General features: G+C 46.4%; 5 protein-coding genes and 1 non-coding gene across 6 annotated transcripts; 2 read left to right on the top strand and 4 right to left on the bottom strand.

The window, feature by feature from the left end:
• Window positions 1-135: 135 nt before the first annotated feature.
• Window positions 136-887, bottom strand: F5891DRAFT_1126966 (mago nashi; the record flags this gene model as incomplete). The annotated part of the gene is made up of 6 exons (XM_041364140.1): window positions 136-186; window positions 235-324; window positions 383-470; window positions 519-582; window positions 632-747; window positions 847-887. The coding sequence occupies 6 exons, from the start codon at window positions 885-887 to the stop codon at window positions 136-138; spliced, it is 450 nt and encodes a 149-aa protein (XP_041229667.1).
• A 74-nt stretch (window positions 888-961) lies between these two features.
• F5891DRAFT_1016552 (ribosomal protein S10 domain-containing protein) lies at window positions 962-1,971 on the top strand. Its single transcript, XM_041360945.1, has 2 exons — window positions 962-1,095; window positions 1,151-1,971. The coding sequence occupies exons 1-2, from the start codon at window positions 1,016-1,018 to the stop codon at window positions 1,701-1,703; spliced, it is 633 nt and encodes a 210-aa protein (XP_041229666.1). The 5' UTR covers window positions 962-1,015; the 3' UTR covers window positions 1,704-1,971.
• A 12-nt stretch (window positions 1,972-1,983) lies between these two features.
• On the top strand, window positions 1,984-4,265 carry F5891DRAFT_1016550 (DUF974-domain-containing protein). The gene is made up of 4 exons (XM_041360944.1): window positions 1,984-2,106; window positions 2,165-2,659; window positions 2,721-3,116; window positions 3,168-4,265. Exons 1-4 carry the CDS (start codon window positions 2,059-2,061, stop codon window positions 4,200-4,202), a joined length of 1,974 nt encoding a protein of 657 aa, XP_041229665.1. The 5' UTR covers window positions 1,984-2,058; the 3' UTR covers window positions 4,203-4,265.
• Window positions 4,266-4,994: 729 nt separating this feature from the next.
• F5891DRAFT_1185051 (uncharacterized protein) lies at window positions 4,995-6,420 on the bottom strand (the record flags this gene model as incomplete). Its single annotated transcript, XM_041366514.1, has 4 exons — window positions 4,995-5,684; window positions 5,739-5,940; window positions 5,995-6,230; window positions 6,298-6,420. The coding sequence occupies 4 exons, from the start codon at window positions 6,418-6,420 to the stop codon at window positions 4,995-4,997; spliced, it is 1,251 nt and encodes a 416-aa protein (XP_041229664.1).
• A 221-nt stretch (window positions 6,421-6,641) lies between these two features.
• F5891DRAFT_t50 lies at window positions 6,642-6,712 on the bottom strand. Its single transcript has one exon. It is a non-coding gene; the product is annotated as a tRNA-Gly (tRNA).
• A 1,437-nt stretch (window positions 6,713-8,149) lies between these two features.
• Window positions 8,150-11,487, bottom strand: F5891DRAFT_1126963 (uncharacterized protein; the record flags this gene model as incomplete). The annotated part of the gene is made up of 10 exons (XM_041364139.1): window positions 8,150-8,593; window positions 8,617-8,804; window positions 8,904-9,327; window positions 9,373-9,469; window positions 9,580-9,698; window positions 9,847-9,976; window positions 10,038-10,279; window positions 10,396-10,527; window positions 10,582-11,096; window positions 11,154-11,487. The coding sequence occupies 10 exons, from the start codon at window positions 11,485-11,487 to the stop codon at window positions 8,150-8,152; spliced, it is 2,625 nt and encodes an 874-aa protein (XP_041229663.1).
• Between the last annotated feature and the right edge of the window lie 39 nt (window positions 11,488-11,526).

Below are 11,526 nucleotides of genomic sequence, written 5' to 3'. Positions count from 1 at the left end.
GCGATGACTTATGTATCTTGCATTAGAAGGACAGTGATTTAAACAGTGTTGCCTGAAATTTAAGGCGATACAAAGGTAATATTTGTGGTGCTGCTGGTGCGTTATTTGGACCTGGCCCAAGAGATACGAATATAGCTAGATAGGCTTGATCTTGAAGTGAAGAGAAATAAGGGAGAATATCAAACACTACAGATGGCTGTAAGATAGTGTGAGGGAAAGTAGGCGAAAACACACCTTCAAATCTTGTACGAGGTAGTAAAATACACGAAGTCCTTCAGGATCCTCGCTGTCTTGGATATCAACAAGTGACCCGATTTTTGCAGTCTAAATGTGACGAATAAGTTATGAGATACCATTTGTAGAGATACTGCTAATCACGTACCTCGAAGGCAATGTGGTCATTGCCTACACGTATCTCAAGTTCTTGCTTTCCAACGATGTTTTTTTTCGGCCAGTTCGTATCATCTTCCCTAAAAGGCCAGTCAGCAGGTCAAAAATGGGGCACAGCTTGTGATTACTTTGTGATTTCACTCGATTCCACAATGCGCTTGAGCTCCTTGACCACTAAAGGCCCTACCCACACTGAGGACTTGGGTCAGCACTCGAGCGGGACGCAAAATGAACCACCGACTTTCTTTACGGATCAAGCTGTCATTCCTATAATTCGAGTTGTTGGCATATCGAAGACGACCATGGGAGTACTCAAACTCCAAGAATTCATGGCCGTGTTTTCCTGAATGGCCAGTGCTGCATGAACATTTAGCGACATCACAAAACGGAATTCATCATGATTTACTAGTATCTGAAAACACCTGTCAGCTCAATTATTTCATGAATTAGCAGCACACCCGCCTGAGATAAAATGGGTCACTGTCATGGGAAGACATAGCGGTCTATTGTTGAGCCTCGTTCCAAACCTCATGAATCGGAGGGTTTCAAGGGTATGATCCGGCATTCGCCGGGTTCAATATTTTGACCATAGACTGAATTGAACGTGATTCGCGAACTTGAAGACATGTTCCCTCGACGATCTTGTCTGGCTCTGCCAACTATAGCCAGATTTGTGCGGTTTAATGGCAGCAGCAGCCACTCAGTGTATGTGCTTGCTCACTATGTGTCTTGCAGCTGAATGATATCAGCCTTTATGCAGTGCTACTCGACAGCTGGAATCGGAGGCTCCTGCACCATTGACAGAAGAAGAGTTTTCTTCCATGGTTATTCATGGACGTAGCCTCTACCCCCCGTCATACCACCCCCGCACTCATTCAGTTCCAGTCGCTCAGCTGCAGTTCCGCGCATATCACCCACAATTTCTTGAACTGTACATGCATTTTGTAGGACATGCAGCTGCAGCGTTAGGCATCCCAATTTCACGCCCGGTGTACTTGCCAACACAACGCTCGCTATGGACTGTACCTCGTGGTCCGTTCGTGCACAAAAAGAGTCAAGAGAACTTCGAGCGGAAGGTGCACAAACGTGCAATTAAAGCATGGGATGCAGACCCTGAGGTCGTCGACCGTTGGGTGCGGTACATCGCTCGACATACAATGCCTGGAGTTGGGCTGAGAGTGACACAATGGAAGAGGGCACCTCCTGGTATCGGACAACAGATGGTAGATGCAGCCGTAGGCTCAACCAGACTAGGATCCAGTGCCGACAATGTTAAGGCGTTGGCAAAGAAAATTGTGCAGCAAGAACTTTGATATTTTATACGTTTTCTATCTTTTATTTATTTTGCGCTATAATCATCTGATGGTCCATGCATGATATAACTGTAACTAGAGTACAGACCCGACTACATGCATGTTTTACGGCTATCCTACACCTTGTCAGCGTCATGACTCCCAGAACCAATTGTCTCCGGTTGACCTCCAGTCTGCAGAATGAGGTCTCTCCGGAGGTTCTCCGACAGAGGATAGCCGATGGCTTTGAATTCTAATATGAACAAACAACACTCAGCGCAAAGTACTAGTAGACGGTATTCAGACTGTAGACACTTCAGTACTAGGTCCTGGCCTACCACAGCTCAAGTGCTCATATACGGCCACCGCAACGAACATGGATGCGCAAGGGCATCTTTTATCACTGAAAGTGATGCGGGTATCTGTGGGTGGACAATCTTTCAGCGCGCAACGTGGTGATCAATGCTGGTACTTAATGACAGAGACCATCACTAGCTAGCGCATGGCAGCCCTTTTATTCCAGCTCTCCTTCATTCTCTGCCCACTCTACTGCGTCCATTCTCTCTCTGCAAGGAAAGACACCTCTCCAAGGCCACCCCAAGACCCTACGGGATCTTACTCAAGCATCTGAGTTCCTTACGCTTCCCGCCTCGTTCGGAGCCATTCAGCTAGGCGAAACATTCTCCAGTTGCATATGCATTAACAATGAGACCAATATCGACGTCGAGGGTGTCAGTGTCTGCGTTGAGATCCAGACAGCAAACTCCAAGATACTATTGGCTGAACTTGGTGGCCCAGGTTTCAAGCTCGCAATAGGAGATTCACTGGAATATGTGGCCCACCACGAGGTGAAGGAATTGGGCCACCATGTTCTGGCTTGTATCGTCTCGTATCACCTGCCTCCGTCATACCGCCAGTCCTCTGGTGCTAATGATCCCTCCAATGAAGCAACCTTCCGCAAGTTTTACAAGTTTGCTGTATGTATTATTTTCAATAGGACTTCTGGCGATTTGAATATTTCGACTGAAAACGCGCCAGGTTACCAACCCTCTTTCTGTAAAGACAAAGGTACATACACCTCGGTCTCCGTCAGCGTTGATGATTTCGTCAGAGCGCGAGAAAATATTTCTCGAAGTCCACATCCAAAACTTAACACAGGATACGATGTGGTTCGAGCGCATGGTGTTTGAATGCGCGGAGGGATGGAGTGTTGTCGATGCCAACACGACAGATGATGATAAGGATCGGAGATTATTCTCTGATCCGATGGCTCTCATGCAACCACAAGCCATACGACAGTATATCTATATCCTGACCCCAACATCGTCTTCCTCATTTCCTGTCGTTCATGCAGCAGGCAGTGTCATCCCTCTCGGTAGACTTGACATCTCATGGCGTTCTCAGTTCGGCGAGCCTGGGCGTTTATTAACTTCGGTGAGATCACCGTCCAAAAGAGTAGTTTCATCGCTTATTTTTGACACGTAGATGTTGTCCCGTCGATTTCCTAGCCCCACTCCAGTTCCGAACCCAGTTCCAACTCCAGCTCCCCCACTCCAGCACCCTGTTTCAGCGCTTCCGCCTTATCTTCAGCGCACCGTGCCAAGTGCACCATCATCGCCCGCCCGACCACGATCTCCACAACTTCCCCCTTCTCGACCTAGTTCCCCAACCCCGGCTCCATACAGACCAGGCTCACCCTTCCGCACGCGCCCGCAATCATCAGCAGCTGGATCTATGTCCAACATGCCTATCGCACCAAATCAACAACAACCAGCACCACCGGCGCCTGCTTCCGTGTTGGACGTCGAGGTCGAGGTTATCGTAAACCATATTGCCAGGGAATCTATCGCTGTTGAACGGCCCTTCAAGATTGCTTTCACTGCCACTGTTTCTGCTGCTCTACCAAAGGCCAAAGGGAAACAAAGGGTTATAACTCTTGCTGTACAACATCTTCAATATCCGCGTGCTACAGTGATTGCATACCCTGAACCATTCCAGGCCACCGAGACAATTAGCTCACGGTTCTCGTCTCTGGGCCTCACTTCTGCGACATCAACGCTTGTTACCTCTGTACAAAATTCTCCCAACATGGCAAGCGAGAATCTCTTGGTTATCTCGCCAGAGAAGATTCTCACACGTGGGGAACCCACATTGCCACCCCCTTACTTTGAGTTCGCGGATGAGGAGAAACGCGCAAAGTTGAAAGGCTGTGTATTTGTTGGGTCATCCACGCAGTTCCTGAACCCCATTACGCTCACTGATCCCAGTCATGCCAGTCATCATCAGGACTCATCAGATGATGATGTGAGGAAGGCAGAGGGTAGTCAAGAGTTTGAACTTACCTTCCTGCCTATGCGGACAGGATTTGTACGAGCGGGTGGCCTGCGCATCCTACTGGTCAGGGATGAGCTCGTAGATGTTGGTACAGATCAGGCTACTCATCACTTAGGGTCTGGCGCGAGGGAAGCAAGGACAATGAAAGAGTTAGACGTAGTCGCCGAATTTTGGGTCCATTCATGATCATAATTTAATTAATCTAATGGGCCTCGCACGATTTAGGGAGGCGCATGCACGCCGGTATGGCCAAAACCGGTCTCGATAAGTGGAAGAATTATGGGTCGTTTCATGCGTGACTGCAGTCACCAGCGTCCAAGTGTGCAAGCTTTGGGAAGCGTATTGTCCAGCGTGTGCTTGAGCATGTGGGTACAACTTCGTGACGAGTTCAAGGTGCACATGATATTCCTGGTAATGAGCGGATTAAAACAGACTACGAACGTCTTGTGAACCAATACATCTTGCAAGCGTTACGTGAAGTCGCTGAATTTTCAGCTGCCCAAACGCTTTCCGTCGATGTGGAAACAGTCAGATTCGCCTAGCGTTTCCCCAGGTCAGTCTGCGTCTTGTTGCGCCGTGTAAACAGTACCGAGGGTTCATGCTTTTTCCAATAGGAAAACATTCTCTCGTGATCAGTTCAGCAAAACACTGAGGGAACTCGGACTGACACCGTCAGCGGTACGTACTTTTCCGGGTATGGGATTATGACACGGCACATTGGTTTTTAGGTCCTCATCTGCAATAAATCGGCTGCGACTTGGAATTTTTGTGATCCTTTCGGAATGGAAACCTAGCAGGAATGAAACGTACGATTATACACCACCGCAATGGATCTAACTTCGTATATTATGGACGAGGGATATAAGTGACAGACGAGAAAATGGTGAAATATGTTAAATGTGAGTTTGATGTGGGTACGGAAAAAAATGTCCATGTCAAGAGACAATATTCAAAACAAAAGCAAATGAAGAAACCAAGTTAAAGATATTCGAAGAGTGTCATCGCACCGTCCACATCACCGACGACAATTCTCCCAGACTCCTCATCAATCGCGACCACGCTCCAATCGTTGCGGTCTCGCACGTGAAATACCATGGAATCATGTGAGCCATGCTGGCTAGTCGAGAATCCTCCTGTAGCCGTCAGTATCTGTCCTGCAAGTCGCTGATCGAACTCGCTAGGCTCCCTCGCATACGCCCAGTCTTCGTAATAGTTGTCAAGCCAGATAACAGTACCATATCGTCCGAGAGCAACGTCCGACATCTGAGGTGAAAACACTGGTAAGCCTATCGTCTGCACTAGAGTGGGCTGCGCCGCGTATGGAAGATTATATAGAGAAGTCTCTCGTCCTGGGATGTACGCGGGATTTGGCGTAAGTACGAAAAGATGCAACGTGATCGCCAGCCAGCCATTGGTGCTTCTATATCGAACGGCAATGTTGATTGGTGAGGAGCGGCGCGAGCGCGCAGCATGCCAGTTGACTTGCCCTGACACATAGACGGACTGTAGGGGCCGTTGAAAGCTGTGCTGTGCGAGTGGGTACGAGATTGACACTCCCGGTGTTGCAATGTTGTTGGGTCGGGGAATGGTGGAGTAGAGCTCGACAATTTGACAGCGGATGATTACTATGTAATCGTCACAGAGATGCATAGCTTCGCAGTAATGGAACTGCCAAATCATAGAACTCAGCGACGTGCGGGATTACACAAAAAGCAAGCTAACCGGTGATAGCGAGGGGCTCACAAACTGTATTTTCTCACAAGGTTGATCACTGATGTCCCATATGCTCACTTCTCCGTCGTGTTCTGGATGCCGGGTGACGAGCGTGCTCCCACTGAGTAGGTGAGTCTCTCTAAGTCCATCAATGGTACTCAGCGAAACGAATGCTGACTCGGGGTTTTTCCCTTCGAAGTCGATTTCCGTTCTATGATAGACCATCAGCAAGAACGTTGGAGCGGGTGTTACTATTTACACTCACAGTGATGACTGGATCGCTATCATGGCTGAAGAAGAGGGATCGTCATTGATAACAACACGGTCGTATGGCCCTTCCATGTATGTCGGTTTTGCTATGCACACGGGTTGTAGGACAGCAAGGTCCCAGCACTGGATAACGCGTTGTAGGCGAAGTAGGGTATAGGGATGTTTTGTTCCTGGACAAGAGTCCGCAGAAGGAGAGCCCAGAGACTGCGCAGACGGGTGATAGCATAAAAACTTTTACTAGTCTAGAAAATAAAAATCAGATAAAAAAAATGCCGCGAAATGAAGCAGGGGCGCCAACCTGCCGTAGTGCCAGGACGCTTTGGATAGGAAGATGCTGAAATATATCGAAAAGTATGTCGAGAGGAATAGTAGGAAAGGACGACGAGCGATCCCTATATGAGCCAATAGCTAATTCATCCATAGTGGACAAAACGACGGGGGTTCACTGACTCACTGTTTTATTACAGTAACCAACTACACCGCTATCGGAACTGATATAGCGAGAAATCGTTCCCTGGCCTCCGTTGACCATCGATGTAACGTGAGAAAGAATAAACGAAAAAGATATCTAAATCATTATAGATGGGGGGACTTGGAGTGTCAAAGAGTAACAGTTTTGTCAAGGAAAACTAACCACAAAAATGCATTAAGAGGGAATCGAACCCCCGGCGGGTCGATGGCAACGACCCAGGTTACCACTACCCCATTAATGCTTGCGATTCAGTAGGCCATCAGTCCTATATAGTGTTTGATTTGCTATGATCGAGACGGTCTACTAGCGATTCAGCCACTACTGCAGTAGTCAGTGTTCACCTTCATCAATTATGTAGACTTTTTATATCCACAACATATAATCTTATGATGACCTTGGAGTGTCGTCCACCCGCATGCGTCTCACGTGCCAGGGCACAAACTTCAAGCACACCGCTCTGCCCCGCTTGCTGGAAATCGATTACTATATTTTATTTTTGACACGACTTTTCTCCACCTTGCTCCATCTCTTACAACATATGGTGCCAAGTTCCCTGTCTCAACAATGTAATGCGCTCCACCTCACTTTCGCAGTATCATAAATGTGCAAATCAAACTGCGTCATCATGAGGTATGGATATTTGCCACAAGATATAAACCCCAGTCCGTCGTGAAATTTTAGCACCCTCTGGAGATTCAATATTACATGAGCTTTTCCCGCTGGCTGATATTCTACTTTCTCTTCAGGTCCTTTCCCGCCTGGCAACATCTCCCGATCGACTTCTTCATATATGTTGTTGGGTCAACATGATGATTGATCCATCTGAATTCCCGCTATGTCCCAAATTCATTGTGCATAGTGCTGAGTGCTTACTATTTCATTGGTGTCACAGCTCATAAGTTGCAACTTGCGAGACATGCAAACATTGCAAGTTGCAGCCCACTGGCATTCTCCATATCAGGTGCCTCTCCCAGTACACCGACAAGTGATGATCATCAAGCTTTGACGAAGCCATGTTTAGGCATTCTCAAAAATCATGCATCTCTGACGAAGCCAGTAAATGGTTCATTAAATGGTGTGAACTTGAGCTTTAGACTTTGGACTTTGTAGGCAGGATATGTGAAGCTGTACTGGATAACGGGCGTGACTGGCAGTGATAGGATGGGTAGTGTGCTTTCTCGGTAAACTGGATAACTTCAGGTAACTTCACAGATTGCGTTGCGTGGAACATGGGAAACAGTGAACATGGTCTTGGTGGTGCGATATTGTGCACTAAATGTCAGGTCGTCCATGTCGAGCTTTGAAGCTTCAAGGATAGTGTGAGCCGCGCAGCGGCAAGCACTCGTTATATATACAGTACACATCCCAATAATGCATAATGCATAAAAAATTATAACAAATCAGGATCCAATCTTTTCGAGATGCACAAAGTCGTCCATTCATAGAAATGAGCTTGGTCCATATATTGCTGCATCAGGAAAATAATGGACCTCTTGATTGCACTTAGGTAACTTATTGTACCTTTCGGCAGCTTTTTCCTCTGGAAGTGAATCTTTGAAAAGTCGGATATATTTACGAAATGGTAATTCAGGCGGGTAAGACGAAAAAGACACAAAAAGAGATGACATTGTGTGCAAAGATCCAACAAATATAAAGCTCGAAAAAAGTGTGAAGTAAATTAGAAAGCAATTTCAAAGGTGTGATGATCTGCATACTTATTAACATAGTAAGCTCGGAAACTATCATAAGACTGGTAATACTTGAGGTCATGAGAAACAAACTGTGTGCCATAGACTGGAATTAAATGTGCTGCGTGATAAATTGAATCAATGTGAATAATAGACATATGCGGGGAGTGATTAGCACGATAGGCTGGCCGCACAATCCACATCCCAGTGTCCTCATCAGGAGAGTCGCCAACAGTGTTGAACCACCGAATAACTGCGCAGGGGTAAGTTGTTCCTTGAAAAGTAAAGGAAAAAAAACACAGAACACAAGCAATGTCAAATCCCTGCATGCCCTTGAGCTCTGGTTTCGTGCTAACGAACACGCAGTCATTGCGAGCATGTCCGTTTCGCCACTGATGACATGCACAAATGTATTCCATGCGCATGTTGTCGTTCTAAAGCAATATTAGCAATGAACAGGAGGTATCAATCTGATAAACACATGGGGTGTTAGTGCAAGCTGAACATCTGCTTGTAGCACTGTAGACTCATCGTCCACTTCACCGTCGTCGTGGCCTTCATCCACATCCAGAACATTGGCGTTCGAGCCATTTGGAGGTGCACTGTCAGTGGCACAAGCATGGCCACCTCCTGCGTCATCAAGGTCTTGAAATCATCCTGTCAAAGGAAAAATTAGTGTTATTGACTTAGCAAATAAATTTTGATACATATGAAGAGCCATCATGACTGCAGATAAACATGTACCACTCAACATATTGCACCTGGTGAAGTCGACACGTAAAGCAGCGAGCTTATCCAGCCGCTGGTTGGTCTGCAGCATTTGACCAAGTGCATTGAAGCGACTCGAGCGTCTCCAAGGCTCCTTTACGGCCTTGATATGCTTGCTCTTGGTAATCAATGAGCATAAGCTGTTCGGGGCACTGAAAAGTCGTATAAGTTGGATGTAATGCTTGAGTGAGTGCTGACGTGGTAAGGAAAATGTGGGAACAACACCTGCGTCTCGAAATGCTTCATGGTAGTGGTGGAATCGTGTGAGTGCATCTTGAATTTCGGTGAGGGTCTTCTCTGTGATGATGTTGCGGCAGACAAGGTAACAAAACTCTAAAAGTGCGCGAAAGGCATGTACAATGTCCTGTGGAAGGTGGCCCTCAATTGCAGGCAAATACACCTGCCAACAATGAGCAGCAAGAAACGAAACTTAAGAAAATCGAACCTTCATAAGTGCCTTTGAGTCGTCTCCGGTCCATTGTTTGAACCCTTGTCCCTCAGGAAAACATCGTAAACCTGTGAAGGATGCAACAGCCGCAATTCTGTTGTATATCATGATGAATGATTGAGTCTCACAACAAAAAATGAAACATACCTTCTGTCAATGTCGTCCATGATTCATTGAGCTTCGCGTTTTCCATGGGTCAGTAACAAATATTTCTCCACCCAATCTACAAGGTGGTCCTTGAAAGCTCCCTTGATCAGCTGGTGAAGGAGATCAGGGGCGATGAGTCGGTTTATATCAGCGCGGGGGAAATCATTGGTAAATGGCTGGGAAGTTAAATGAAGTTAGCACAACTTGAAAAGAGAAGATTGGCAGACAAAACATAAATGAAAAAGCGTCGAGAGACACTGATCCTTGTGCTGGATGATGGTGTCCAGCAATTCAATAACCGTATCCAAAAGAAAATGTACTCACCACAATGTCACCAACAATTCCATAATCATCCCAGATCTCTAATAGAGTACCTTCCTCCACCAGAGCATCCACATATTTGCAGCAACGGTCCAAGGCATCATCATCAAGGTTAAGACGTGATGCAAGACACCTATAAATGTGTTGCCGGTTGATGAGGAACAAGTAGTAGTGTAAGGCTCGGAGATACTTACCTTGCACACCAGCATTTGACGATGCATCCCAACAGGACCTGTTCTTCATAATCAGTGATATAGGGTCCGAGTCCATAGACAACACAATGGAAGTGACCATCTCCAAAACGAGCCACTTCAGGTTTCGTCATTCCAGGCTTGAGGGGCTGAAGAATTTTTGAAAGGGAAGAGTGAAATTGCTGACGACGAAACTTTCGGAACTTCAGATCCTCAGCGTGCACTCGTGCAGCTTTATATAAAACCTACTGTTAGCACCTGTGATTAGCATAAAAATTGAATGAACCTTACTTTTTGGCATGGCAAGAAATCCTATGACAGCAATCACATCTCGGTGTGCACGACGGACATTGTTTCAAACATTGCCGATAGAAAGATATAGCGGGTAATATTCATTGTTGCCCGTGCCAACCAAGACGGTTGTCTTATCACTGCCGAGAATAATGGGAACAAAGGTTGCCCCAACCGTGTCAGGATCTTTGGAAATTTCGTCCTGTATGCGATAGTGTATAAGTATATATATATTGCACTGTATTTAAAAACTTACCGCCTGATCCCATGCCCAATCAGCAGACATGAAGTCCTTCCACTGGCATTCATCGGTTGCTGAGGCATACTCATGGTAGGGCTGATAATCCATTTCATCTGCATACATTGGGTTTGCAAGCATGTTGCAGACGACTTCATGTGGATCTCGAAACCATACATCGTAAAAGCTGTTCATCCATGGTGGAATGTCGACATCTGGTTTGTCGCCACAAAATTTGACTGCAAAATTCTGCCATGGCACATCTCCAAGCGGAATACTATCAATTGTCTGATATAAGTCTCGGTGATTAGCAAAGGGCAGATGATCGTCGTGTTTTGCAAGTGTGGCGGCCCACAGGTCAAGTAAGGTGTCAATATGGGAGGCGGACATTTGATCTTTGCAAAATAAGAATTTGGCAGCTTTGAATTCAATCCGATCACGAAATGGTGTCCAGTCGTCAGCAGGACGCTCAACAAGTGGAGATGGCAGAGTGCCTGGAGAAAGAAACACGCCATTTTCGTCACAAGGTCGACCTTTAAACAAAAGCAGACATTAGAATTTTATTTTATGAAGTGCGCAACATCACTCACCATCAAGACCTTTATGATAATTTCGATAAAACTGATTTTTCGGTCCATAAAATTCTGCATTGACATCAGCAGGTGGAGACAATGGCCTAGGGACTTCATCGGCATTGAAAGGAACATCATCTTCATGCTGCTGGTCATTTCCTGGGTCCAAGAGTTCGGGAGAAGGTGGACAGGGAGCTGAGACAGGTTGTGGGATTATTGGATGCGCTGAAAGCCTATGTTTCGTCCTGCCAGCAGCAGTCTTGAAATATTGCTGGCAACTCGGATGGCTGCAAGGAAGCTGGAGGGTACTGTGGTCCGGACAAGGACAGGAGTTTGTTGCATTGGCAGGCATTATAACAGAGTGAAAACGACAGAAATAAGCATCTTGGGG

Source organism: Suillus fuscotomentosus (genome assembly GCF_016647785.1).
Source record: "Suillus fuscotomentosus strain FC203 chromosome Unknown F5891scaffold_11, whole genome shotgun sequence".
Taxonomy (NCBI): Eukaryota; Fungi; Basidiomycota; class Agaricomycetes; order Boletales; family Suillaceae; genus Suillus; species Suillus fuscotomentosus.
Note: the sequence above shows the minus strand (reverse complement) of the source record. Positions and strands in the feature narration are given on the sequence as shown.